This window comes from Pongo abelii, chromosome 5 (genome assembly GCF_028885655.2).
Source record: "Pongo abelii isolate AG06213 chromosome 5, NHGRI_mPonAbe1-v2.0_pri, whole genome shotgun sequence".
NCBI lineage: Eukaryota > Metazoa > Chordata > Mammalia > Primates > Hominidae > Pongo > Pongo abelii.
This window is the reverse complement of record NC_071990.2, coordinates 168,470,395-168,498,281: the sequence shown is the minus strand read 5'-3', so window position 1 is coordinate 168,498,281 and position 27,887 is coordinate 168,470,395. Positions and strand designations below refer to the sequence as shown.

Sequence of the window (27,887 nt, the reverse complement as noted above, 5' to 3'; positions counted from 1 at the left end):
CCTGTGCTTTGTGCACAGCGGTCTGGAGGGCTCCCAGACCTTCCCTGGGGACCCACGAAGATCTAAAGCCAGCAGTCCTCCAGCTGCACGAACACACATCCCTTTTTCCAGGAGGTGTGGCACCAAATGCTTTCTCAAGCTGGGAGCTGTGGAGAAGCAAGGCAGGATGGGAAAGCCCACTGCACAAGCCGTGGGGACCTCCTGGGCCAGCTCCATCAGGGCTCCCTGAAAACGTCCGCCCCCAGCTACCCCACATCTCCCCTCTGAGCTCTGTATGCCCGTCAGCAGGCTGGGTCTCTTTCTAAAGCATCTGTTTTCTTTCCCTTTCTTTTAGCATCCTCCTGGATGAAGAGGGACATATTAAGATCACAGGTTTGTAAAAGATGGCAGGCCCCCTCCATGGCTTCATCTCAGCCCTGGTAACTTCGGGGACCACCTCAAAGCCCAAGCACTCTTATTTAGACTACCCTTCCCTTTGCCAGATGCTTGTCTCTGATTTGGCAGAATTTTCTATAGCTACAGACTGGTTATGGCATTGTACGTCTTCATAACGTCCAGAACCATGCAGCTTCCCGGTGGCCCCCTTCTTTTCCCTCTCCCCTGCCACGCTCTGTTTGCTGGGCTCCTTCAGCGTTGCTGAGTGTTTAGTTCAGGAGTCCCAGTGCCCAGTGCTGACCTTATGCAGACATCTGGAGTCTTGCTGGAGTGTGACCTGCAATGTGGGCCTTGCAGATGCCCAGTGCCAACCTGAGGGCAGACATCTGGAGTCTCGTTGGAGTGCGGCCTGCACAGCTGTCCTCACTGATGCTGTCCCTGCCTCCTCCTCACTCCCTGGACCGTGGTGGTGGCCACGTGACTGCCCTCTCTGTTTCCGTCTAAGCCCTGGCAGCCACCAGCAAGCTCAGTCAAACTGGCAACAGCTCCTCTAGTCTCAGGACACCCCATTTGTATTAGCTCCCTATTGCATCTGCAACAAAATGCCAGGAACATTGTGGCTTTAAACCACACAAACTTATCACCTGACAGGTCAGGAGGCCTTAAGTCTGAAATAAGTCTTCCAGGAACAAAATCAAGGTGTCGGCAGGGCTGCCTGCCTTTTGGGGGCCTCTAGAGGAGACTCCCTTGCTTAGCTTCTTCCAGCTAGTAGAAGCTGCCCGCAATCCTTGGCTGGGCCGCGTCCCCATGGTGGAAGCCAGCAGGCGGCATCTTCCAAGCTCTCTGCATCCTGCCTCCCTTCCTAACCTGAAGACCCTTGCAGTGGTGTTGGGCACACCCAGACATCCAGGGTCATCCTCCGTCTCCAGATCCTCAGTGGCATCTGCAAAGTCCGTGTATTAATCTGTTCTCAAAGTCCCCGTATTAGTCTGTTCTCACACTGCTAATAAAGACATACCCAAGGCTGGGTAATTTATAAAGGAAAGAGGTTTAAGGGACTCACAGTTCCACCTGGCTGGGGAGGCCTCAGCATCAAGGCAGAAGGGGAAGGAGGAGAAAAAGCACGTCTTACATGGCAGCAGGCAAAGAGAGAGAGTGTGCAGGAGAACTGCCCTGTATAAAACCATCAGATCTCGTGAGACTTACTCACTGTCACAGAATAGCACAGGAAAAACCTACCCCCATGATTCAGTTACTTCCCACTGTGTCCCTCCCACGACACGTGGGGATTCTTACAATTCAAGGTGAGATTTGGATGGGGACAGAGCCAAACCATATCAGTCCCTTCAGCCACATAAGGTGACCCATTCCCAGGCTCACGGGCAAGGACATGGCCTCTCTGGGCACTGCTACTCTACCCACTGGCTGGGCCTGCCTTGGCTCTATTTAGGCACGCTCTGTCACCCCCAAGACCTGCGGGCCCTGAGCCAATGCACTCTTGTTCTTTCCAGCCCTGGGGCCACTTCCTTCAGAAGCCCCTCCTTGCTCTGTGGCACCTGGAGACCGCTGTTCTTCCATCATAGCTCGGCCTCTGCTGCCCAGGCCTCCTCCACCTGTCTGTGCTCTCCACACCCTCGTGTTGTCAGGGCAGGGCAGGTTCGCCACACTCTGCCTTACCCTTGGCTCCCCGGCAGCCAGAGCCCCCTTCCCGGTAGCTGTCAGACACACACCTGCCCTCCACCGCAGGTCCCTCTGCCCTGCAACACCCCACCTCCACGTGCCTGTGGAAAAGGGCTGGGGGAGTTCCCGTCAGTGACTGAGAATCTGCTGTCTGGGTGATGTTCCAAGGCACTCCTGGGTGTGTACATTCATAAGGAACTCCTCACGCTTTGAGGATTTCGGCTTCAGGCACCGGCGGGCTTCGGGCACTGACGGGCTTCGGGAAGCGCTCATGTGGTCCCGCTTTTGCTGAGCAGGGCTCTGCTGCACCCACCTGGAGAGGGGGCAGAGCCCACAGAAGGATGCTGATGCCCACCTGCGCGGGGACCCCCGAACACACCCAGAGACTGAGGCAGTGTGTGTGCTGTGTTTGCATGTAGATTTCGGCCTGAGTAAGGAGGCCATTGACCACGACAAGAGAGCGTACTCCTTCTGCGGGACGATCGAGTACATGGCGCCCGAGGTGGTGAACCGGCGAGGACACACGCAGAGTGCCGACTGGTGGTCCTTCGGCGTGCTCATGGTGAGCCTGCCCTGACCCTCTTCCGTGCCACGGCAGCTGTTCCCCACGTGGACCCCTGTCCCCAGGTTGGTTCAGAGGTCCTGAAATGCGGAAGAAGGCAGTGCCTGAGGGCTTGGGACACGTGGCAAGTGTCCAGGCCAAGCATTTCCTGGCAGCCTCCTCCCCATCCCACGTCCCCCCCATCAGAAAGTGGGGCTGGGATGCAAACGAGAACACAGAAACGCAGACGTGGGAGGAGTCGAACCCTCTTTATGCTTTGTGCTCTTCGGGCTTAGCATGATGATTACAAGAGATGCCATGATATTCGAATTAAAGTATTTTTCTTATTTAAACACAAAATCCTTGCGCTTAGTTACAAACTGAGATGTACATGGAGTTAGGCATTTTTGCATCAGCGTCTGGAAAGGTGAATTGTCTCTGTCACGTTTTCACAGGCAGAGTGCTTAACAGAACCCAGTTTGGACTGGGTCTTCTCTGCCCTAGGAGCTGTGTGGGCTCCTTTCCCAATCTTCAGAGGACCCTCCCTCCCTCCCCCAATCCCTCCCTCCCCCAATCCCAACCTCCCAGCTAGGCAGGGGGCTCGTGACCTCAGGGTGGAGCAGGCGTGCAGTGAGTGCTCTGGAATCTGACCTGGATGACAATGGGGTTGTGGCATTTCAGGGGTATCCCGCCCTCCGGCCTGTGCATCACACACAGGAGGAAACTGAGGCCATGAGCACTTTAGGAGATGGGATGAAGGTTGCTCCGCTGGCGTGTGGCGGAACTGTGTGCCTGCCAAACCCAGTTCCCTTCAGACTTTAGACCGCCTCTCCTCCCACCACACCCCACTCCTCGTCCCCTTGCTAGGAAACCTCAGGGCTGAGTCCTGCGGTGTCGCCTGGGGAACCCCCGGCTGGTGCCCAGCGCCTCGCTGGTCCTTTGCCACTTGGGTCACTGCAGCACTCTCTAGGCTCCGGCCTCGGCCCCGGGAGCTCACAGACCCTGGCTGTGTCCCACGTGCCTGCACGGGCTGCTCACCTCTCCCCGAGGGGCAGACATACATTAGACCAGCTCCGGAGATGGGTGTCCACAGCCTAACCCAGAAAGCCAACTCGCAGTCAGAGATGCCCGCATCACGTTTGTGGCTGCTCCTGCCTGTGGAAGCCCCTTCCGTCCCTGGTCATTCCTGCCTGTAAAGTGCGTCACAACACAGACAGTCGTGCAGTTCAACACGTGCACACAGGCATGACGCTTGAGAGAATGCCTGCGGCAAAGCAAGGAGCCCACGAGCTCAGCCAAGAGGATGATGCTGCTGATTTATTTTTTATTATTATTCAGACCTTCAGTGGCACTGGCTAAGGGGCAGGTCCTCTCCATTCGGAGACCACCAAGCTAAGTCCCCCACAGTCACCTCTGAGACCACCTCTGCTTTCATGTCCATGTGGAGACCACCGAGCTAAGTCCCCCACCATCATCTGAGACCACCTCTGTTTTCCTTCCGCTGAAAGAGGTTTTCTTTAGATACGTCAGTGAGGCAGGTTCGCTTTGCTGTCTTGGAGGTGATTTCTGCCTCGATAGGTCCACTCCCTTCCACATATGTGGGTTTCCTGTGTGACCCTGGCTGGTGAGTGGTGGGTGAGGGCAGCGGGGATAGCCTTGTGGAGACCTCGCACGCTGGTGCAGGTTTTGCCGGTGCAGGGAAGTCTGACATTGCCTTTGCCGATGCTGGGCTACAGGTCCAAGCTTATAGTCTGTGGCTTCAGGAGAGATTCCAGTTCTTAAACCCCCTCCTGAGAACCCCATATTCCCCCAGAGAGCAGGGCTGGCCACGCTGTACATCCAGGCTCCCTGAAAGGGCTCCTGGCATCCTTCTGTCTCTGGGTCCTATCCTGTAACTCTGGGCTCACAAGTGGCCCATACAGCAGTGCTGCAGGCCAGCCTTTGTGTAATGAACAAGGTCATAAAATGTTGCCACCTGGCTCTCAGGTGAACCAATGTTTAAAAAGAATGAGAGGCCAGGCTGGAGTGGAGAGGAGTAACTTAGCACAGAAAAGCACAGCCAAAACACCACATATAAGTCAAAACCAACTGGACTTAGTTTTGTGAGGTTTCTAGGGGGACAGGGGAAGGGGAGATTTGATATTCTTCTGTTTCTTCTATTAAGGCAACAGATCATAAAACCTATCTCATAATATAAAATATATTTAATTTTTTTCTTTTTTTTTTTTTTTTGAAATGGAGTCTCGTTCTGTCACCTAGGCTGGAGTGCAGTGGTGTGATCTCAGCTCACTGCAACCTCTGCCTCCTGGGTTCAAGCAATTCTCCTGCCTCAGCCTCCCAAGTAGCTGGGACTACAGGCACCCGCCACACCCAGCTAATTTTTTTTTTGTATTTTAGTAGAGACAGGATTTCATCGTGTTGCCCAGGCTGGTCTCGAACCCCCAAGCTCAGGCAATCTGCCAGCCTCGGCCTCCAGAAGTGCTAGGATTACAGGCATGAGCCACCACGCCCAGTTCTTCTGGTCTTAATCACTGCAAATTTAAAAAACAAATGGAGAAGCTGAAAGGATTAAAAAAATAGAACAGAAAAGACATAAGAGGAATGATCCAAAGATGGAGACACGGGGAGGTGCCAGAAGAAGAGGAAATGAGACCATGTTGGGCTTGCCTTGCTCCAGCAAACTCCCCCCGGTCGCCTTCCACCATCAGCCCTAAGACAGAAGCACCACTCCCAGTGGCCTTTGCTGACCCTGGCAGGGTTGGTGGCTCTGGCTTCGGTGTCTTCTCAGCACTCCTGGCTTGCCACTGCTCTAACATCTGCCATCTTTTATCGTCATTGTCTGTCTTTGTGAGTGTATCCTGTCACGTGGAGTTTCTTAAACACCAGTCACCTTACCCAAGATGCCCCAGCACAGATAAAAGTGCCTGCCCCCGGCCAGGCCTCCAAGGGACCCATGAGGGAGTGAAGACACCAGGGTGGAAGCAGAGAGGCACTCACACCCAGACCCAGTGCCCGGCAGCCTTCACCCATCCTGGAGTCCCCACCCTCCCTGTCCCTAGAGTGTGAAGAAGATGACATTGAGAGCTTCTGAAGGAGGCCTGGCCCAGCATTGCCTGGCACGTCAACACACCAGGCACTCTCCTCCCACGTGCCTCCCTGGGCACAGGACATTTCTTACTGAATTGTTCACTTGTTTGCTGGGATCGACCCACATTCAATGTCTCGTGACAGCTGGGGAAGGGGTCCGGCTCCAGAACTGCTGTGTCACTCTCGAGCCCAAGGCAGGGCTGGCTGTTGCAGTGGTGACCACAAGCTAAGGCTGCCTGGCCATCTTCACATTTGATCTCAACCCGACAATCTCCAAGCCAGGCAGGAAAGACTTTATTCTTTCTGTGCACAAAAATGAAAACTAAAGCTCAAAGAGCCTAAGTGTTGGGCTCAAGATCACATAATAGTCCCAGAAACACATTCTCATTTAGTCCCGCCCGCCCACGTGGTGACTGGCTGCACACAGGCAAAGGTCTTGACTGTGGAGGCCCCACGCTTCCCACACGTCCGTGGGTGGCATCAGAAATGACTTCTGAATTCTCATTTGCAGCTAAGAGATGGGCCTCGGGTGACCCTTGAAGTCGTATCTTACCCAAACCTTGTAAACGGATCGGTGCAGAGCTGTTTTGCACGTGAGGGGCCTTGTTTTAAACGAAGGCTGAGACCGTGGAGGCCACGTGCCGAGGGAGTGGTCCTCATGTGTGGGCGACCGTCCGTTCCCTGGAGATGGATGTGTGCTGGCATCTCTTCCCGAGGAGCAGCATCCACAAGTGCCCTCCCCAGACCTGGAAGGAAGGATGCCTGTGCCAGGGGCGGGAAGTCAGTGTCCCTGAATAAAATTCCGTGTCTGAAATTAGGAGCTGGTACCTGGAGAAGAATGTGCAAACCTGGTGGCTGGCTGTGTGGTGACATTTGTAGAATTTCCAGCACTCCTCTACGCCAGGCTGGAGCCAGTTTCTAGAAGGATATTTGGGCTGTGTTTTGTAAGCATCCAAAGCATCTCTTGAGCACTCTGGTTTCGTGAGACCACTTTATCCTTCTCCCATTTCTTAACCACAGGCATGGAATGTTCTGGACACCCCTCCTCAGGTGCCATGTGATGTTTCCTTATGTCACCATAGCAAACATGGATGATTCTGAGCTCAGGCTCTGCTGCTTGCAGCTGGACCATTCATCTGTAGACGGTCGTGAGGAACGGCACCTTCCAAGGCTGTTTTGAGACTGAGATTCTTGGCACTCGGGTTTGAGTGCAGCACACGGAGCGAGAGCAGCTCGGATTAGAGGGCATGTGTCTGTGCATGCGGAGACCTCCACACATGGGCATGGATCAACACAGCTCTCCGAGACACAGCCCCTCCATACCCTGCAAAGCCAGGCCCTCTACCACTTCAAGTCATCCATCTCAGGGCAGGGCTTGTCCTTGCCTGTTTTCAGATTAAAATGTTAGCTTGCTTTTGGTGCCCTTTTAAGAATGGTGATCGGCCAAGTAAACTTGAAATCAAGGCTTCTGTCACCAAAGGTCTCCCCAGAGTCTTCTCCTTCCCCTGCCCCCAGTACCACTGGCGTCCATGAGGCGCATCCTGCCTGTGCCAGGGCCACCACTCTTTCCAGGTTCCTTAGCTGTCCCTTTAGACAGGGCTTCTCAGCCAGCACTGTTGAGGTCGGGACTGGACACTTCCTTGTTGTGGGGCGCCCTGTGTGTCATAGGATGTTTAGCAGCATCTGTGCCTCCCTCAATGGACACCTATAGCACCGGGGCCCCCCGACGTGACAGCCAGAAATGTCTCTAGCCATTAGGAAATGTCCCCTGGCAGGCAACGGTGAACCCAGTTGAGAAGCACTGCGTTACGTCTGTCCAATTACCTTCCCAGAAGCATTGGGCCTGCACCCGGTGGAGCTTTGGCTGCATCTCCTTGAGCTCCTCTGTTCCTGTCTGCAGCCTGGTCTCGGTGCCAACTACGAAAGAATCCTTTGGAGTGCCCTCCCTCCCCCGGTGTGTGTACTTGACTGTGGGACCCCAAGATGAACCTCGGCTTTTCTCAGCTCACCCCGGAAGCCTTGGCGAGCCTCAGTGCTGCTCAACAACACGGCAAAAGTCTTACTGTAAATAACGTCCCAAGAAACTCATCAGCAAAACCTGAGTCAGTAATGCTTCAGCACTGGAAAGTTCCCGGGCAGCTCCATTCAGAAGATTATACTGAAATGATCTCCCTTCTCCACAGAAAAGGGTGGATAAGGGGATGGGAAAGGCAGCAGAACCCCATGGCTGGTGGAGGCTGCAAAGTCCACATCTCCCCCTCAGCATCACCCCACCATCAGCAGCACCTTCATCACCAAGAAGCAGTTATTGAATATTCATGGGTGCTGTGCTGGGTGTTCTCTGGCTGAGTAGATGGTTGGGGACCTCTTACCATATGGATGGAGGAAGACGGGGACGAGGAGAGAGAAACAAAAAGCAGTGGACCCTGATCACAAGGGAATCATCTTCAAAAGCTAAAAAGAAATCACCAGACCAGGCGCGGTGGCTCACGCCTGTAATCCCAGCACTTTGGGAGGCCAAGGCGGGTGGATCACTTGAGGTCAGGAGTTCAAGACCAGCCTGGCCAACATGGTGAAACCCTGTCTCTACTAAAAAAAAAAATACAAAAATTAGCCACGCATGATGGCGCACGCCTGTAGTCCCAGCTACTCAGGAGGTGGAGACAGGAGAATCACTTGAACCCAGGAGGCGGAGGTTGCAGTGAGCCGAGATCATGCCATTGCACTCCAGCCTGGGCAACAGAGCGAGACTCCATCTCAAAAAAAAAAAAAAGAAAAGAAAAGAAAAGAAAAAGAAATCACCAAACAAATGTATGCAAGATACCAGTCCATCAGCAAAAAATAAATAATACCCGGGCATCTGGACAGGCACCATTTGTGTAACAAGGATTAAACGGTGTGTGTGGGATGACAGCTTTTTCATTTCACGTAGCCAGAAGGCTTGTCCTTGGAAATGGGATTTCATAATGCTATTAATAGACTCAAGAAAGAAAGAAGAAAGAGCAGAATAGGAAAGGAGTTCCCTTTGCTAATACCATTCTATTCTGAGAGATATTTCAATGTGTATGATCAGCTTATAAACTTTCATCCTGTTTTACCAGACGAACAGCTTATCTGCCAGTCAGAGCATTCTGGCCTTTCCAGTTTAATTACACTTGTCTCTTTTTCAGCTCTCATCTGGACCCCCTTCCGCTTGCTTTTTATTACTTTTGTATTTATTGATTGCCTGCAGCCTGTCTGCTCTGAGTTCCCTGACTTACTCTGTGCACAGGATGGACAGCACATTTTAATGTGACAGAACAGGCTTCAAACATCAGAACTGGTGGAAGAGTTTCCTTTCTTTTATAATGTTGTTTTCAGAAAGCAGACTGGTAATATTAATAAAGCCTTAAATGCATTCATTTCTTTAAGATTATAATTTCACTCCTAGCAGCCTATCATAAGAATAAATCTTAGGAAATCATCTGTGCACATTTCAGTAGTACTTATAATAGCAGAAAATTGGAAATGTCCTAAGTGTACAGCAATAGATACACTCACTATTACATTTTGTCTTATCCACGTTTGTTAAGTGATATTACAAAGATTTCATCATAACCATTGAAAGTTTTATATTATTCTGTGAAAAGTTAGTATACAAAATCTTATCTGTGTTTTTAAAACAAAAAACAGCTTGAAAAAAGTACTAGGAGGAACTAACAAATGTTAATTTTGGATATCTTTGGGTAATGGAATTCTGTGTGATTTTTTTTGGTCTTTCTACTTTGTGTATCTCCTGAGATTTTCAAACTGCAAAGGACGAATGCTGGAGGATGAATTCTAAAAGGGCAGAGACACACGCAGTAAAAAATAAAGATGAGAGAGAATTCAATAAGACCATGGAAACACCTGCTTCCCCGTAATTTAAACTGACTTGAAAGACACCGAGTAGGATTGATCCTTGGGCACATTCCACTTAGATTCAGGATCTTATTTTTATGAAAAGATTGGTTGCTGCTGCAGCCCTAGTTTCTTTTGTGAGAAGCGGTCAGCTGTGCTCTGATGAGACCATTCCAGGCCACTGCTTCCAGAGTGTGTGTAATCACCACTGCATGTGCCCAGGGGAGTTGGTGCAAGAAAGAAACTCATCTCAGAAAAGGCTGTACTCCGTTCCCTCCTTATCTCAAGTTCTGTCCTGGCAGGTGTCCAGTAATAACAAAATAAGGATGTAGAGTGCGGCAGCTGTATCTGAGAGGTTGCTGTGCCATATTGTCCTCGTCAGAGGCTAATGGCTGTGGTCAGGTCTATCTCGTGCTGGAAGCACTCTAGCCCCCGCCATCCTGGCATGCATGGGTGTTCAACACGAGCTAGCTATTCTCCTCCTCCGCCTCCTAGCTCATCCCTTCCACAACACCCGCCAGGGCAGGACAGGTTCCTAAACCACATGTAAGATGTGTTTGTCCAAACTGCCTGACCACAGGACCCTACTCTGCCTCTTTTCTCTGTCATACTCGGTGCCTGCTGGCCTGCTACAGAGTGTGATTATCTACCACATCTGTCATTTACCCGTCTCACCCACCGAATGGCAAGCTCTGCGAGGCAGTTTTAGTCACTGTTGTACCCCAAACACGTAGGCCAGTGGCTACATTTGACTGATGGAGATTTTGAATGAGGAAATGGACATGGTAGCAGGCTGCCCTGCTAGGGTGCTCTGCCATTAAGCCGGGTCCATCTGGATGAATAAACTCACTGTGCTCTGTGTTGCTCTGCAGTTCGAGATGCTCACGGGGTCCCTGCCGTTCCAGGGGAAGGACAGGAAGGAGACCATGGCTCTCATCCTCAAGTAAGTAGTGTGGGAGCCACCCCAGAGACCTGTGAGCACCTTCTGATATCAAGAGCTGCTGCCTCTGAACCCGGAACTGTGAAGTTTTGATTACATTGCTAGGCTTACAGTGCCAAAGTATTGTAAGCTGTTTTCTAAAAGTCACTGGTTTTACACAAAATGGTAGCGCTCTTCCACCAGTAGCAGTGGTAATAGGGTGCTGGGCATTCTAATGACAGTGGGTCAAGGGAGCAGTTGCTGGTTTGTCTCATCCTGCTGAGTGGTTCTGATGAACTCTTCTACCATAGATAGTTTTCCATCAGTAAGTCACTTAGCATGTGTAGTGGCTGGTTTTCAAGTGTGATGACTGGTGACCTCCCAGAAGTAAAGTATAGATGGAAGGAGACACAAGGCCTACAGGGCCTTGTCCGAAGAGACCAGAGCAGCCGGGGTCTCCTTTCCCTCCCCACCTGCTGACCCATTCATATAGCACTCCTGGTTGACCTTGGCAGGACTCAGTATCGTTTTACCATGTGACTGGATACAAACCATTTTCTGCTTAATTCTCATGAAAATTACTAAGCCAAGGTTTTGCTCTTGGACTGTAGGAAGAAGCCTGATCCCCATACCACCTTGCCATAGATAGCATCCTAAACGTGAGCAGACACTGCGGACCATCACTGTCCCAGAGCAGACGGAAGGAGGGCAGGAAACCGAGAGGCTGGGAGCCCCTAATCAGTTCCTTCCTAAGTGAGGCCACTCGGTGGAGGAGTCATAAAGCCGTTTGTCCTCATGAGCCACTCTTGCCAACTCTGCTTGCAAATGGACACGTAACTTTTATAAAATTGAGAATCACCTAAAACACCACCAGCTCGGATTTTGTAAGCTTGGTCCTTATGTAGATGGAAGGAGAGAGGGGAGTGAAGGAAACCCCATTGTGAGGGCCCTTTTGTAAAGCTAAGGAGTGTCTTTTTATTTAATCAGCCTTTTCCTCCATCGAGGGACCTTGAATTGCAGCAGACACTGAGAGCTGCAAGTCAGGACCTTCGCAGTGATTCTCATTGTTTGAATTTTAAGGGAGAACACGTTCTTTACTTTTTCTAAAGCTGGAATAATCCCTGACAGCAAGTCACGGGTGTGGCCTCAGGGCATTCCACTTGGGAGGGATGGAGAATTTCTGGAGGGGAGCACCAGGCTCTGTGCGTGGGGTTCTCAGTGTGCTTTGAGGACCCTGGTGGCCCTGAGACCCTCCCGGGGTTTGCAGGTCCTCCTCTCACAGGTTTTCTTCATAGCATCACAACAGACTGAGCACAGGGTCCAGCTGTCTCCTATGAGCCAGGAAGAGACCCACCAAAATGCAGAACAATGCCACTAAAGGCTTTTTTATATGTTTGTTTGAGAAAACATAGATAATTTCCATTAACAATGTTATTTATGTTAATGGGAGTGTTATTGTTTTTTAATGATTTTATTATTAATGTTTATTAATAAAAATTTATTAAACTTAATTAGGAAATGGAAATTATACAAATTTCTCACTTTACTTTCTACTGTGGTAAATATCACAGCTGTAACCCACATAAACATAAGCTCTTTGGTGTCCTCAGTAACTTTTAAAGCATAAAAGGGTCCTAAGACCCACGTGTTAGAGCACGGGCTGCTCTGGGTGACTGCGATTGAGGTCTCCGAATGCTGACTGGGGCCCTCTTTATAGCTTGTCCTTGTTCTCCTAAAATAGATCCTAAAATAGGATCTTGTTTTTCAGAGCCAAGCTGGGGATGCCGCAGTTCCTCAGTGGGGAGGCACAGAGTTTGCTGCGAGCTCTCTTCAAACGGAACCCTTGCAACCGGCTGGGTAAGATTCCCCGGGACACCCCACCACGGGAACGTGCAGGGCGCTGCCCCACGAGCTACAGTGGGGATGTGGAGGGCCACCCTCTTGCTCCGGCCCAGTGCCAACCAAGGTCACTCAAAACAGACCTCACCTAGAGGTTGAAATAGTACCAGTGCCATCTGAGCTCCAGGAAAAAAGGCCCCTTCACAGCTTCTAAAACACATAGTTGCTGCCAAAATACCATAAGCTCTTTTCTAAAAGCCACTGGTTTTACCCAAAATGGTAGTGTTCTTCTACCAATCTTACTTCCCTGAGTTTTGAAAGTCTCTAAGCTAAGGACAGAACCGTTGAAAAGCTGCTTCTGATTTAATTCTCCCTAAATTGAGAAACCTCCACATCTATTAAAATCAGGATCTACTTTAACATTAACTACTGATTGATTTTCTTTTTGTGTATGTCACAGTGTATTGAGGATTACTCCGTGGGCTGGGCTGGTCTTAGCGAGTGGGCGCGGCCGTATTGTCTCAGAGTCAGACAGCAGCAGGAGCAGGGTGTTTCCGGTTCAGACAGCAACCGGAGCAGGGTGTTTCCGGTTCAGGCAGCAGCAGGAGCAGGGTGTTTCAGGTTTAGACAGCAACTGGAGCAGGGTGTTTCCGGTTCAGACAGCAGCGGGAGCAGGGTGTTTCAGGTTATTTTAAGAAGAAAAACGAAAGGAACACATTAAATTCTGTTTTTTTAAACTGTAACCTCATAGATAGAAGACATATCAGAGGGGAAGGCAAAAGTTAAATCAAGAAATATTTCATTTTGGAAAAAATACCAGATTTTCCTCTCTGCATGCCTTAACCCCAAAGAAAGAAGGACCCATTTAACTTCTTCCCCACATCAGCTTCCATTGCAGGGAACTTTTGCATTAATTTGCAATCCTTCAAGTGATTGAAAGTGAAGCTAATCAAAAGTACCTTCCTACTCCACAGTCATATTTCACAATATGAGATAATTGACGTATAACTGTGATCTTAGAAAAAAGGAGTTAAGGTGATTTTTAAAAATCAACATTGATGTATTTAAAGTACTGAGTAATAATTCCCATGAGATTCATCTTACAGTGAATTGTCATAGTTGTATTCACCTAATTAAACACATTTACATCCAACTTCTAATCCAGATTTTTATCACGTAAACCACTCTTCCTTCCTGCAGATTCATCTTCATAGTAATTCTTTACTTCATATAAAGACGTCCCGTGGTTCTCTTTCCAAGACAGTTCTCCTCTCTGTAAGCAGATATTTTATTCCACTCTACAGACCTTTCAGTGATCACCCACCGTCAGCGCCTTTGTCCACTCAGCCTGTTTTCATTCTTCCACACAACATCGTGAAGTAGGTAGGAGGATTTGAGGAGGCAGAACAGTGCCTGATGCATGGCAAACACTGTAATGGGTCTGACAAGTAAACATGTAAATAAGCAGAGAGCACCGGTGTGCAGAGGGCTGTGGCCGGGAAGGGTGTCCAACCCCCCGGCCTCATTGCTTCCTGCTCATATGACACTTTTCTTTCTCTGCCACTTGGCTGTGGGACAGAACAGAGAAACGTTATCTGATGCACAATGACCGAGGAGCCACAATTCTAAGAGTTTTCTGGAGAAAACCATTGTTTTGTGAGATGCATTTTAATAGATGTTGTTAAACCCTCTGCTGAGCTGATTGCAGAATGGAAGGGTAAATGGAAAGCCTGCAGTACCAGACAGAAAAGCATTGAGGCCAATCGCCAGAGTCCCGAAGCTCACCCGGGAAATCCATCCTGGCAAGAGCACAGAGTCATGCCTGCCTTGCCCGGGGTCTGATCCCTCAGAGGGTAACACTTCACACAGTTGCTGCCAGGAACCTTGCCGGTGGCTGAAACTCCTCTTTCAAGACCAAGCTTTTATGATGGAAATCTGTGTAGTCTCTGCCTTGTCATTCCCAAGCACCCAAATGACATCTGGACACTTATTATAACATAAGCGTGTGAGCATATGTGCAAGGGACGTGCCGCCTCAGGTGGCAGGCACCGCGACCCCACCTCTGCCACTCCCTCCGAGGTGACGCACGGTAACCGCCCCCGCCCAGCCGAGCTGCCGCAGTCACCACCTGTGGGGCCGCATGCATGAGGGTTTGCTGTGCACCCCTCCCCTGCTTGGCCTCCCCTGGAAATGTGAATTGGAGTCAGAAAGGAGAAGTGGAGACGTTGGACGTATTTATTCATCCAGACGTACACGAGAGCCAACAATTCAGATCTATTCTTGCAGCAATCGAAGCGCTTTATCTTGGAGTCACTGTTTCCTTTCCTTTCCTTTTTTAAACAGGGTCTTGCTCTGTTGCCCAGGCTGATCACAGTGGTGCACTCATGGCTCACTTCAGTCTCAGTTGCCTGGACTCAGGCAGTCCTCCCACATCAGCCTCCTGAGTAGCTGGGACTACAGGCATGCAAAACCACACCTGGCTAGTTTATTATTGTTTCATAGAGAAGGGGCCCCGCTATGTTGCCCAGGCTGGTCTCGAACTCCTGGACTCAAGCAGTCCTCCCGCATTGGCCTCCCAACATGAGATTACAGGTGTGAGCCACTGTGGCTGGCCAGAGTCACTATTTTCTTTCAAACATTATTATATTGCTGGGAGAGGATTTGCTACAGTAAATTGGGTGAATGTGACAAAGTATTGGGGTGTTTGTACTTTTTCTCCCCTTGTTCTGGGAGAAGCAAATAATTTTCTAAATAACCTTAATTTTTTAAATTAAAACCCTTCAAATTTAACATTACTAAAATCATAGTTCTTTAATCTAAAATATTGTTTTGGTATTTGGTTTAAATTACGGGTGAGAGAAAGATGGACCTACCTCCTCCCTAGGTGTAGAGATGGGTATTGGTTAAAAGATACCAGCCCCCCAGAGCTCACACAAGCATGGAGAATGGCTCACCTCGGGCCAAGATCGCCCTTCAAACCATGTCTAAGTGAGTTATCATCAAGCTTTCAAGGAGCTGTGGACCCTCCCACAGGTGTATTTTACAAACTAAGATGCCCAGGCTCAACATGAAGAAGCTACAGTCAGAATTAATTGCCCAGCCTTTATCCAGGGAGGGCGCTGGATTTAGTTGCCTGAGGAGCTGGAGCTGGATAGTCTGAAAACCCCGCTGGGCAGTCACCTTCACTGGCACAGGCGGCTGGTTTTGTGGCTGGAACTTCCCCCCGCTTCTGACTGCCGTGAGCCTTATTCTCGTTCCTCCAAAAGAGCCTGGAATTGAGTTCTCCCTTTGACCATCTGGGGAACTGGTGGCTGTTAGAGGCCTCGTTCTAACCCTGGGCCCTCGTATGGATATGCAAGGCAATCGCACACCTCCAGCCGCCCCTGTGTTGAGTCTCTCTGATAAGAGCTCTCAATGTCAGAGCTCTCCCGCCCTGGACTGCGCCGCACAGGACCTCAGGGCCCGATTGAGGGGCTGGGAGGAGGAGGCGAATGCGTCTTCATTGCCTCCCACCTGTCATCTCTTGGTGTCTCCCCTAGTGTGAGTCCCCTCGAGCTGTAGACGCTCCCTCTCTATGGCCTCCCCCAGGGAGGGAGGGGACCCCTCTCTGCCTCTCGACCTCCTCGCCCCTGCCTCTTCCTTAAAGAGCCTCCATCAGCGGGAAGCCTCTGGATTCCCAGACAATTCCGTTCAGTCCAGTTGACAGAGGGATCAGTGGACAAAACAATAAGCTAGAAATTAGGAAACCAAAGGAAAAATGTGCTCTCTGTGTGCGCACAGTGTAGCGAGAAATGCAGATAAAAATACACATCTCTAATGCCCGGCAGACCACAGTGAACACTGAGCTGTTCATTGGCCGCCCCTCTGTGTGAGTTTCTTGGGGCAGCCATGACAAAGAACTACAAACTGGGCAGCTTGAAAAGCAGAAATGTGTCCTCCCACAGCTCTGGAGGCCAGAGGTCCAAGCTCAAGGCTGCAGGGCTGTGCTCCCACTGAAAGGAATGTGTCCCTGGCTGCTCCTAGACCCCGGGGCCTCGCTGGCCAGCCTTGACACCCTTGGCTGTGAATGCCGCACCCTGACCTCCGCCTCCATCTCCATGTGGCCTTCTCCTCTGTGTGGGTCTGTGTCCAAATTTCCCCTTGTTCTAGGGACAGCAGTCATAGGAGATGAGCGCCCGCCCTGCTAATGCCGGACTCATTATACCTGCAGTGACCCCTTTTGCACATGCGGTCACATTGTGAGACATTGGGGATATTGGGGATTAGGGCTTCAGCGTACGAATTTGGGGGAGTTTACTCCTCTCAGAGTTTCTGCACAGATATTTACAGCTACAAGAGATGGCATAATGTGTTTATACATGTCCAGACTACCAGAACTACAGACGCATCTCATTCCTCTCTTACGTTCTGCAGGTGAGAAAACGGCCCTCTTCCCCCATGTGAGTTGCTCAAGGCTCCTTGGCTTTTGAGTCTAAGACTAGCGTTTCTCCCACCTCCACATCCCCTGAAGATAAAATGTCTTCATTCAAAAGAGTTCTAGACTGAAGCCCCCAGCCTTCGTGTGTGATCTGTTCAGTGAACGTGTACTGAATGCCTGTAGCAGGTGCTGGCTTAGGAAGGTGGATGGCACTGCCACTGACCTCCAGAGGCCGCTGGTTTGGGGCCACTGATCTATTTGAGTGGGGGCGACAGAGCCACTTCGTGAGGACGCCTGGGTTGGGTCTCAGAAGACGTCCCGGATGCTGGACGGGGTGCGGGGGGAGGGGGCCTTCTGGGCCCAAGAAACGTCACAAGCAAAGTAGTACGAGGAAGGGAAGAAGAATGGCACACCTGGGGGCACGTGTGACTCTGTGATGTCCCCATGCCTGGGTGACGGGTGAGTGGAGAGGAGACAGAGCAGCCAGAGGCCGGGCCACGCTTGGGAGTATGCGATGGGTATGGTGGGCGTGGGGGCTCTGAAGGATGCAGCCGAGGGGACACCAGTCTTGTTTCTTAGCACTGTTGTTCTGGTGGTTGTGTGGTTGTGAATTAGAGAAAGACCCTGGGGGGTGGCTGTAGCAGCGTGGGGTGACCTAGTCTAAGCAGAAGCACCACAGGCTGGGGCTGGCAGCAGGGGTGGGCACATCCCACGATAGAGGCCTTGGAGGGTCACACCCCTGCTCGGGCTGTCTGCTTTCTTGTCTGTGCGAGGAAAAGGCCTCCCAGGTGGAAGACTCGGTGACTCTGAGTGATTTGCAAATCCAGGGACTTCAAAGAATAGAATAAAAGAAAGGTGAGAAAGGGGCTCCCGGCCAGTGCCCTCGGCACTGCACCCTGTAAGCACGGACCAAGGCAGCATCACGGATAAGCTCCAGGACAAAGCTCTGCAGGAACAGGCTCAGCAGGACATTCGGTCCCTCTGCGCTTGGCGCTGCTCCCGGCTGAGATGGGAGAGGCTCACAGATGTGGGCGATGCTTCTGCTGAACAGGCTTTGTAGGGCTAGACCCTGGGTGTGGTGTTTGCTGCTTCTCATTACTTAAGTGAGTTCCATTTCTGATAGAAGTTTATACCATAGTGATGTCTAGAAACAGCTGTAAATGTATCCTGCACTGAGATCAGGAACTGCTGGGGTTTTCAGCACCAGTGTTTGTTATTTGTTATCTCCCGACTCTCTCCCAGGACAGGAGTTGCAGTGAGTATAAAACTTCTTGAGCCTACCTCCAAATCTTCCTTTTTTTCCAAAGCTGACAGCTTTCTAGCTCATTCCTAATGAGCATCTGTAGCTTCTTCTAGAAACTCATGAGATATTCTGAGACTCCCAGGGGGAAGTTTAAAGTGAGGGAAAGGTTAGAAAGGAATTCAATGTGCTGATGAGCACAAAAATAGCACAGCAAATCAACGCCCATCACCTAAGCCGGGCGTGCTGTCTTCACAGCACACCTGCTGCCTGCGGCTCACGCACAGGCAGAGGGTTTTCCATTGCTCTTGTTGCTGTTTTCCTGTCCACAACTGATCTCCAGATGATGTGTTTTTAATGACTTCAAACGTGATCCATTCTGATCCTCATCACAGTTTCTACTGGCATTGCTAGGACTGCCTGTCATAAGCCAGGCTTTGATGGTTGCTGAAGACCAGGCAGCCCCACCCTCACAACCAGCCCTAGGGAGCCACTAGAGACCCATGCCCAGGGCCTGTCTGCAGATCTGACTCCCACACCACTCAAGCCTGAGCCCCTAGCCCATCCCTGACTCCCAACCAGCTGAGTCCTGTGAGACACGAGCGACTCCCTGACAAAGGGTGTAAACATGAAATAGATGAAATTTCAAATTGGCAAAAAAAAAAAAAAAACAAACCTTTAAACAAATAATGTATAGATAACCTGTAAGTGATGAAGAAATTGAAAAAGTAGACCTAGTATTTAAATCAATGATGGAAGTTGCCCTGGACGGTTATAGGCTGGACATGGTGGGCCAGTTAGGAGAAACTTGCAGTATGTAAGAAACCTAAGGAGGCAGCCAGTAAGATTCTACTGAATGTTCGCAGAAGTGTCGGAGATGGGTTTGTGTGACTCTCAAACAACAAAAATGAAAACATTGCAAAGGAGTCCCAGACCATGAATTAACCATCTCCTAAAGCTATCTGTGGATATAAAGACACAATGCACATATTTTTGGCAGATTCCAAAACCCTTTGGGAATCCCCTGCCGAGAATTTAGAAGCCCCACAATGAAATGAATGGCTTACCTCGTGAAAAATATGAAGTAGAAGAGCTGGACAGAATCGGTGCAATGAAAGAATAAATCATCCGTGCAGTAGCTCGTGCCTATAATCCCAGCACTTTGGGAGACCCAGGCAGGCGGATCACTTGAGCCCAAGAGTTTGAGACCAGCCTGGGCAACATGGTGAGACCCCATCTCTACAAAAAATACAAAATATTAGCCAGGTGTAGTGGCACATGCCTGTAGTCCCAGCTACTCAGGAGACTGAGCTGGGAGGATCACCTGGGCCCAGGAAATCGAGGCTGCAGTGAGTCACGATCATGCCGCTGCACACCAGCCTGGGCGACAGAGTGAGTCACTCCAAAATAAAAAAATAAAATAAATCCTCTCACAGGCACTGCGCTGCACTTTAAAACTAGTCATTGATGTGAGAGTTCCAATTGGTTGCAAAATTATACCCTTAACCAGAGCACAGCAATTGGAGACACAGACCCAGATAAACACATTAGGTGATGCCCCAATTTGGAGATAGACCACAAGCCATTTAAACAAACAGGATTAGGTGTTATTACTACCGAGAAGAAGTGTGATTCTTGAATCTTCTGTTCCTCTGAACCTTGAACTCCTATTTTCCCTGCATTAAGGAACTTAATGATAAATCGCTAAGCCTGACAGGAGAGAATTCCGGCCTTCTGTGCTCACAGTTTCTGTCCCTGTTCTTGTCAGTGCTTCGTGATATAGATGAGTGGCAGCAGTCCTCTAGAACCAAGGAAGGCCTTCAGTGTGTGTCATCCGCATCCCATAGCAAGTCAGCCATGATTCCAGCATCAGCCTGATATTTTCCGATTCTCCCCGCCCAGAACTCCACTCACCGTCATTTGTCCAATGTGTTCAGTGCAGATAAAAAGGGGAAGCCGAGTACAAAGTCACCTATTTTAACAAAAATAATAAACATGACTGCCCTGGTAGGGTTGACACAGGTTTCAAGGTGCTGAGTGCACAAGTCCTCCTCCTGTTTCATGTTTCCCCCTATAATTGGAACCCCTGTAATTTTTTAGTGATAACCAAAGTGTTATTCTCTGTTGACTCTTTTTGCTGAGGCCTTAAAATACGAACATGGTGCAAAATCTTACTACCTTAGGGGAAAGGAGGTAAAGATAGAAATGTGTAGATTTCAGTGATCCAGGTAAACCCAGCACATACCAGTTACATAGTATAGTAGTTATACCAACACCTGTGTTTCTTCTGCGCCTCACTTTCTAAAATTCCTGCAGACCATATTTGCAAATGATAAATAAGAAGGAGATACAGCGGGTACAAAATGTGAAATAGATCCTCCAAAGAAGTACAGCCAACAAGTTGCCACACCTGTGCGTGTACCAGGGCCTCTGAACTGTTTGTTCCAATCACCAGCCTTTTGAGAGTGCCTCTAGCCATGCGTCCAACAATCACTAAACAAAAGAGTAGAGGAGAGGCACACTTCAGAGGAGGGTCTTTCTATTAATCATCGTGACCAGAAGGACTCTTCAACCCGGAGTTCTGGTCATCATCAAAGGAGGCTGCACACAGGATGGGCGCTTGGGGAGGGCTGTTTGGAAGTCAGACTGTCGCTCTGGAAATTTCATTACAGCAGCCATTGGTGTGCCTGCGAAGGCTCATGCCAGCTGCTGCGATTGCAAAGGCCTGGGATCAGATCCCTGGGCTCAGGGTTTAGAGGAGAACAAAGGAGATAGACTGGGGAACCCAGAGGGGCCTTAGCAGGGAGTCCTCAGGGGAAAGACACTTCAGAAGGTGGGCCGCCTCGGCTGCATTTCAGACATGTGCCTCCAAACCCGGTACCTATAACTCATAACCTCTGGTCTGATTTTGAACAAGTTACCCGACCTGCATCAGCCTCAGTGTCCTCGTCTGTAAAATGGGAACAGCGGTTGTGCATCGGATGACTGAGATGTCTGTGTGCTATGTCTGTCCTATGATCCTGCATCCTCATGGAAGGAGAAACTTCTGAATGTGCGCCCTTCTTCTAATTCCTTCGAGATGGATTTTCACGTCAAAGTGTGAATAACACAAAGCTGAGAGTGCTGTGAGAGTGCCTTCAGGGGCATTTAGTATGTGGGTTCCTTCCTAGCACCATGGCCCTGGCCAAGCTTCCAGGGTAAGGGGACTGTCTCTGAGCCATTGACCACCTAGAGGCGCTTTCTGAGGCCACCACAGCTCCCCAGCCTCCTCCACATCACTGCCCAGAGTGCGGAATGGAGGGGTGGGAGGGGTAAGGACACGGGCCAGGTCCAGCCCATGATGGCGCCATCTCCTGTGACTCCCGGTTACCTGCACCACCCCAGCCCAGCTTCAAGCCGGACAGGCCGAGCCACACCTGTGCTCACCACAGCATCCCCGGGCAGCCCCACTCTTCCAGGAGTGAGAGCTGGACGTGAGGGGGGCTCCACAAAGGGGCATACGTGCACAGGAGGCTCTGATTTGGAGCATGACCATTAGGAGTTGGCAGCGGAAAGGAACACAGCTTGCAGAACAGGGGAGCCAGGCCCCAGGGATCAGACCCTCCCCAGACCTAGGCCCGGAGCTGGCAGGAATTCCCCGGCCACTGCCACTGCTGCCCCTTCCAGCCAAGCCCACCTCTTCTCAGACTCGTGACCCGGGAGGATGAGCTCCTCTGTAGCCGTCCCATCCTGGAGAAAACACAGAGTCCTAGAGCTTTAGGGCCTTTTGTTTTTAATTAATAGACATTGTGTTCAGAAAAGTTTCAAGTTTACAGAAAAACTGAACAGAAACTGCAGCAAGTTTCCACCGCCCCTCACTCCCCGCCCCACCGCTTTCCCGAACAGTAGTGCCTGCGTGAACGGGTGCGCTTCTGCAGTCGGTGAGCTGAGCTACTGACTAAAGGCCTTGTCCACACTGGGCTCATTCTGGGGGCACAGTGGTGATTTCTGGCAGATGAGTAGACATGTATCCACTGTTAGAGAACCATGCTGCCTGAAAGGGCCCCCAGTGCTCTGCCCACTCCTCCTTCCCTCCTTTCTGCCCCAGGGCCTTAGGATTGTACGCAACAAAGTAAGGCAGGAGGTTAGGTAGAAATAACGGAACAAAGCAGAGATATTTGTAAGCAGCCTCCAGGTAAAAACAGTCAGTCACCTGTCTGAGCAGGCTCAGGGGTGGCCAGGTGTGGGCAGGAGGCTGGGCTCTGGCTTCTTCCGGGACTCAATCCTGCCAACCCCTCATTTCCTGGAATTCTTCCCTCCTGGGTTAACTGTGGCAGCTTTGCCAGGAACTCTGCTCTGCACCTTCCCCTCCGGCCTCCCGAGAGGTCCACCTGGTGCTCATACTCACAGGCACCTCAAGCTCCTGGGCGTGACAGTGGGGCGCCAGGCAGCCGTCACATGCAGCAGGCAGCACCCGGCTGGCCTGTCCCATGCCTCTCTTTACCACCTCTTTTGCCCACGCCAACCCCAGGCCACCTCTGCCTCACAAGCCCTCGGGCCTGAGTCGTGGCTTTCTGAGCTGGGGGCATCGGCAGGTGTGCTGGTGCCTTGGGCAGGAGTGAGCAGCCTCTGGGCTCCTTTCCATGGCCCCACCTCTGCATACCCCCACCCCCCACACTGCTGCATTGGAAACTGTCAGAGAACCCCATCTTGGATTTGTTCTGATGATCATTTCTGTGTTGTTGCGACAGGTGCTGGCATTGACGGAGTGGAGGAAATTAAGCGCCATCCCTTCTTTGTGACCATAGACTGGAACGTAAGTTGCATGCCGCAGTCCCCACCTGCACACACATGACACAGAAGGGAACATATGGCTTGGTGCAAAGGGTCCTCAGTGTCCGGGTCACAAGTAGGTCGGAGGTGAATGTAGACAAGCCACCTGCAGGAAGGGAGCTCCCAGGACCCTGCTGAGCGGGCCGGCAACTTGGGAGGCACAGACACGTGAGTGCCCCTCCCTCCAGCTCCAGGCCTGAAGTACCCTCAGCTTTCCTCCTCCTACTCTCCTCTACCCTTCAGAGTCGAGGCTTCTGTCCTCCCTGCACCCACTCCCCAGCCTCTTCGAGCCCCACACATTCCCGATTGCTCCTTGAGTGATTGTCTTCTAACCTCAAGGACTGAACAGACAAAAGTCCTGACAAGCTGCTCAACCAGGACCCTTTAGTGCTAGGGCTGTGGGCAGGCCCAGATTCGATACCACATTTTCCATCGTTAGTCAGGCTGATGCCCACATGGAAGTCCCATTTAAAAAAAAAAAAAAAAACAGTGCCGAGTTGTTGGAATAAACTGGAGCTTCTGTTAGTGGAGTTATTGGTAAAGCCTCCATTTCCAGTTCTCTGGGCCAGGCTGGACATTGTCTAAGAAGTTCTCGTATCTCGCTTTTCACCAAGCTACAAGTGTCAGTTGCCTATTTCTGCCAAGACGCCAACTCTGAATGATGAAGCAGTCAGCGTCTGACGCATCCCCCACGCAGAGGGTTCTCGCGGCTAAAACTCAGAGGCTGTTCTTTCCATCTGAGGAAGGCAATACCTCCTTTCCTATCAGTTGCTTTTAGTTCTTTCCTTTAGGTTAACACAAAAACAACTATGTTGGGATTTTTTTTTCCTGACCTAACAAATTAACCTCAAAGGATTTTAATGGAATACTTTTTAAGATTTAAATGCCCTCTACAGTGTAGAGTTTATTATCTGCTTTCGCTTTCCTCTCTGTCTTCTTTCTGTCCTCATGGAGTCTGGGGCCTCCACACATTTCATTAAGAGGTGGCCCCTGTGGCTGACAGGTGGGTCCCACCTGCAGCCCCAGACCTCTCCTCTGGGAATGTGTAACACCAGTGCTGGATAAAACCGGCCAGCTCTCCTCTTCCTTCAGCCTGAGTCCCAGCAAAGCACTCAAACTGGGGAAGAGTGATAACTTTTTAAAACCTAGTTTTACAGTTCTGATTAAAGAACTTCTGTAAGATTAGACTTCTTTTCAAAAGTAAGATTAGAGAGAAGCGTGTAAAGTTTCAGGACATCTGTGCCTCCCAACCAGGACCTCCAAGAAATGAAAACCAAGGCCTCCCTTTGGAGTCTCTTACTTAGCTTTCCTGAAAATTTAGGCTTATCAGAAGCTCAGGCTGTGCTCACCTCACAGATGAGCACCTAAGGTCACTGTTAGTCGACTGCGTTGGAATGTATCTTCTATGGAGACTTCACCTGACATGGCGTTTAGATCTCAGACAAGCCTGTTTCATGGAGAATGGACCTGGGTGTTAGCCTGTGGATGGTTAGCACAGCACCATGCCTGGAACCCAGATGCCTGCCCCTCAGGGGGTCACAGCATGTTGCATCCCCTCCCCCACCTGCCAGTGGTCAAGATGGGACCACACAGCTCCTCCCCGTATGATCTGCTTTTCCATTTATCCAGCCCTTTCCGCTGGGCATCCCAGTCTCGGGCACTTTTCAGGGCTGGGGATAGAGCCATAGATGGAACAGAGTCCTGCACCCGTGGGTCTTGTGATGACTTGGCAGAGAAAGGCGGTGGACAGATGGGTCTGCACATGTCACAGGAGGACACTGTGCTGACAAGGAGGATGCAGCTGGGGACAGATGGAGAAGCACAGGAAAGTGGTCGGGACAGCCACACCTCACCCCTCCCATCCTCACGGAGCCTCCTTCCCATGCCTCCATGGAACAGGTTCCCCCCCAGCACTGGCTCCAGCTGATCTGGCTTCCAGGGCCCCTTCTGCCCAAGTCCCCCAAGGGCTCACTGGTCTCCTCCTTCCAGTCTTCTATTCAGTGTCATCTTATGAGACCTGTCCTGCGGCTCTTCCAAACTGTAGCTCCTCTCCCAGCACCCCTGCCCCCTGGCCTTGCTCTGTTTTCGTATCCCTTATCACTTTCTGACTCGCCTCATAATACCACGTGTTTCTGATGTTTATTATTATTTTCTATCTCCTGCCACTAGAATGTAAGCTGCAAGATCAGGAATCTGTGGCTTAGAGCTGTATCCCACAGCTCTAAAACAGGGCCTGGCTCAAAGGAGGCACTTTATGAATCTCTAGTGAGTGAGTGAATGAATGAGTGAATGAGTCAGTGAGTGAGTGAATGAATAAGCGAGGGAAGGAGGGAGTGAATGAGTGAGGGAGTGAATGAATGAGTGAATGAGTCAGTGAGTGAGTGAATGAATAAGCAAGGGAAGGAGGGAGTGAATGAGTGAGGGAGTGAATGAATGAGTGAGTGAATGAGTAAGGGAGTGAGTAAGTGAGTGAGTGAGTTACTAAGTGAGTGAATGAGTAAGGGAGTGAGTGAATGAGTGAGGGAATGAGTGAATGAGTGAGGGAGTGAGTGAATGAGTGAGTGAGTCAACGAATGAGTGAATGAGTGAGGGAGTGAATGAATGAGTGAGTGAATGAGTAAAAGAGTGAGTGAGTGAGTTAATGAGTGAGTCAACGAGTGAGGGAGTGAGTGAGCAAGGGAGTGAGTGAATGAGTGAGGGAGTGAATGAGTGAGGGAGTGAGTGAATGAGTGAGGGAGTGAGTGAATGAGCAAATGAATAAGTGAATGAGTCAGTGAGTCAGTGAATAAGTGAGTGAATGAGTCAGTAACTGAGTCAGTGAGTGAATCAGTGAATGAATAAGTGAGACTCAAGACAGGAGTCACAGCTGTCGAGGGAGACTTGCCCCCTCCATTTCCTCGCTCTGATGCTCTAGTCCTTCCTCCAAAGACCATGCCTGGGAGAATGGAGAACCACGATTGCTGGGCTGGGAGGGGGAGCTGCAGGTGGTCAGGGCAGCATCCTGGGATGGGAGACCCTGAGAGCTGCAGCTGGGAGGAAAGAGAAGTCTCTCCACACCGAACCCCCAAGTGACACAGTCCAACACAGAGCACTCAGCCAAGAGTGGAGCCACTCTGAAGTATGCATGGCCCAGAAGGGCTTACGCACTTGCTAAGAGAACCTCATGAGATGCCTGGAATTTTAACAATACGATGGATTTGGAAAACTATGACGCATTAAATTAATGTGCATTCCAGAATGCTGAGGTCCGGCGAGCTCTGAGCAGAAGCCGCCTTTTTCCTGTGGTGATAAGAACCTTCTCTACACAGCGCCTCTGCTCAGGGTGCTCTGGTCTCTCTGTGGTTGGAGAGCAAACACAGCCCAAGAAGGTGGCATTTCTGCGTCATTTCAAAGGAATCAGACTAGAATCAGGGCTGAGAAGTTCCTTGTGTTGCTCTTAGCACTTAATTTAATTTTATTTTAGACTTGTTTTCGTTTTGAGAGAGGTCCTTAAGATTGATCAGAACCAGGCCTGTTTACTTCATGTCTGTACTTTCAGAGGAAGGCAGGCAGCAGTGCTAGAGGAATGGCAGGCTCTTGTTCTGCCCAGCGCCCTGAATCCACATAGCCCATGAGTGGCAGAGGAGCTCAGAAATGCCAGTTTTGTATTAATTCGTGCATTTGATAAATAACGCTTGGTGCTCACCCTGGTGGTGCACCAGCAAAGTGTCCATGTCCATGACGTAACAGTTGGAGGGCAGAGCCCCGTCCTCCAGCTGCTCACAGACTGAGGAGTCTGCTGTCCCATAACACCATCATCCACCAATGGAAGAGGTGCGTGCACAGTGAAAGTGGCCAGCAGAAAGAGAGAGAAAGGATGCCTGAAAGAGGGCTAGTGGAATTAACCAGCAGAGGGGCAGAAGGAGAAGAAGGATGCTTCCAGCAAAGATGTGTGGGCGTGAAAACACAGTGTTCAGGACACCGTGTAAACTGCAGGCACGGTCCCGCTCCATGATGGTCTTAGAAGCTGTCAAGATCTTGCTAGGATGAGTCCAGTGGTCCCCCCACCTCAGCTGATCGTCTCTCATGAGTCGAGTTTGCCCGTGTGTTCTCCTGTGTCTGCAGCCCCGGTAGCAGCCCATGTGTCTTCATGGCTAACCTCAAACCCCAATAACACATCCAGGCAAGCCATCAGCCCATTCTTCAGAAAGCAGGGGCTAAAATGCAAGATGTTTAAAGGTATTTATTTAAGAGGTAATTTTACTCCGTGATGTATTTGTCCAGATGTGCCCATTCTGGTTTTCAGCTAACTGAAACCATTCTGGTTTTCAGATAACTGAAAACCACAGTTCAGCCTCATTTGCAAGAACTGTTAACACCAAAAGCCGTTCCCTCTGCAATGCAGACACTCCTTAATGACGAATGAGAAGACATTTCCTAACCACTAGATTTCTGCCTGGGTACTTCACCCAATGGCTTGCCTCAGGATCCAATTGGGAAAATATTAGGGTATTTATTTTGCTTTCTGCTGCTGTCTGTGACCTGATACTGCCAGCAGATCTTTTTATTTTTTTATTTTTTTTTAAGTAAACGCCTGTCATCCCACTGCTGTCCCCAGGGTCTTCAGTGGCCTGCTGGAGCAGGACCCATCTGCTGATAGTAAGTGTGGGGACGGTGGAGGTGTGGGCTGCTGCCTTTTAACTTAGCTTCAGAGATGAGCAAGTGAACGTCTACACGGGAGCCATTCCTTCTGAAGGTCAGCTCTGCTTGATGAGCTGAGTGAGAAGCCACGAGTTAATGATCGACTACAAACCTCTGCAGAGGACATGGCAGAGTCCAGCAGATAGAAGCTGTGCTGGTTTTTCCCCCATGGCTGAAGAATGCTGAGAACACAGAATTAGCACAAACCCAAAAAAAGCTTCGTAAAAGTTAATCACTGCAGACAGCACAAGCCAGTCTGAGGACAGCTCCCAGCCCAGCCTGGCGTCCCTTGCAAGGGGACCCAGGGAACTGCAAATATTTTTACAGGCAGTGAATGATGATGCTGGAGACACACAGTCACCAGGGAGAGGGATATCTTTGTTTCTGGAACTCTGTCCAGGGCCTAGACCCTTAGTAT

General features: G+C 50.4%; 1 protein-coding gene across 4 annotated transcripts in view; it reads left to right on the top strand.

Annotated features, from left to right (window-relative positions):
• Positions 1-27,887, top strand: part of RPS6KA2 (ribosomal protein S6 kinase A2) — a 443,982-nt gene that overhangs the window by 363,712 nt on the left and 52,383 nt on the right. For all 4 annotated transcript variants that reach the window (XM_024248014.3, XM_054558435.2, XM_002817573.6 and 1 more), the window contains 5 exons: positions 335-372; positions 2,475-2,617; positions 10,435-10,505; positions 12,250-12,338; positions 22,708-22,772. In XM_024248014.3, coding sequence (XP_024103782.3) covers positions 335-372; positions 2,475-2,617; positions 10,435-10,505; positions 12,250-12,338; positions 22,708-22,772 — 406 coding nt within the window. The remainder of the gene's footprint in view (positions 1-334; positions 373-2,474; positions 2,618-10,434; positions 10,506-12,249; positions 12,339-22,707; positions 22,773-27,887) is intronic.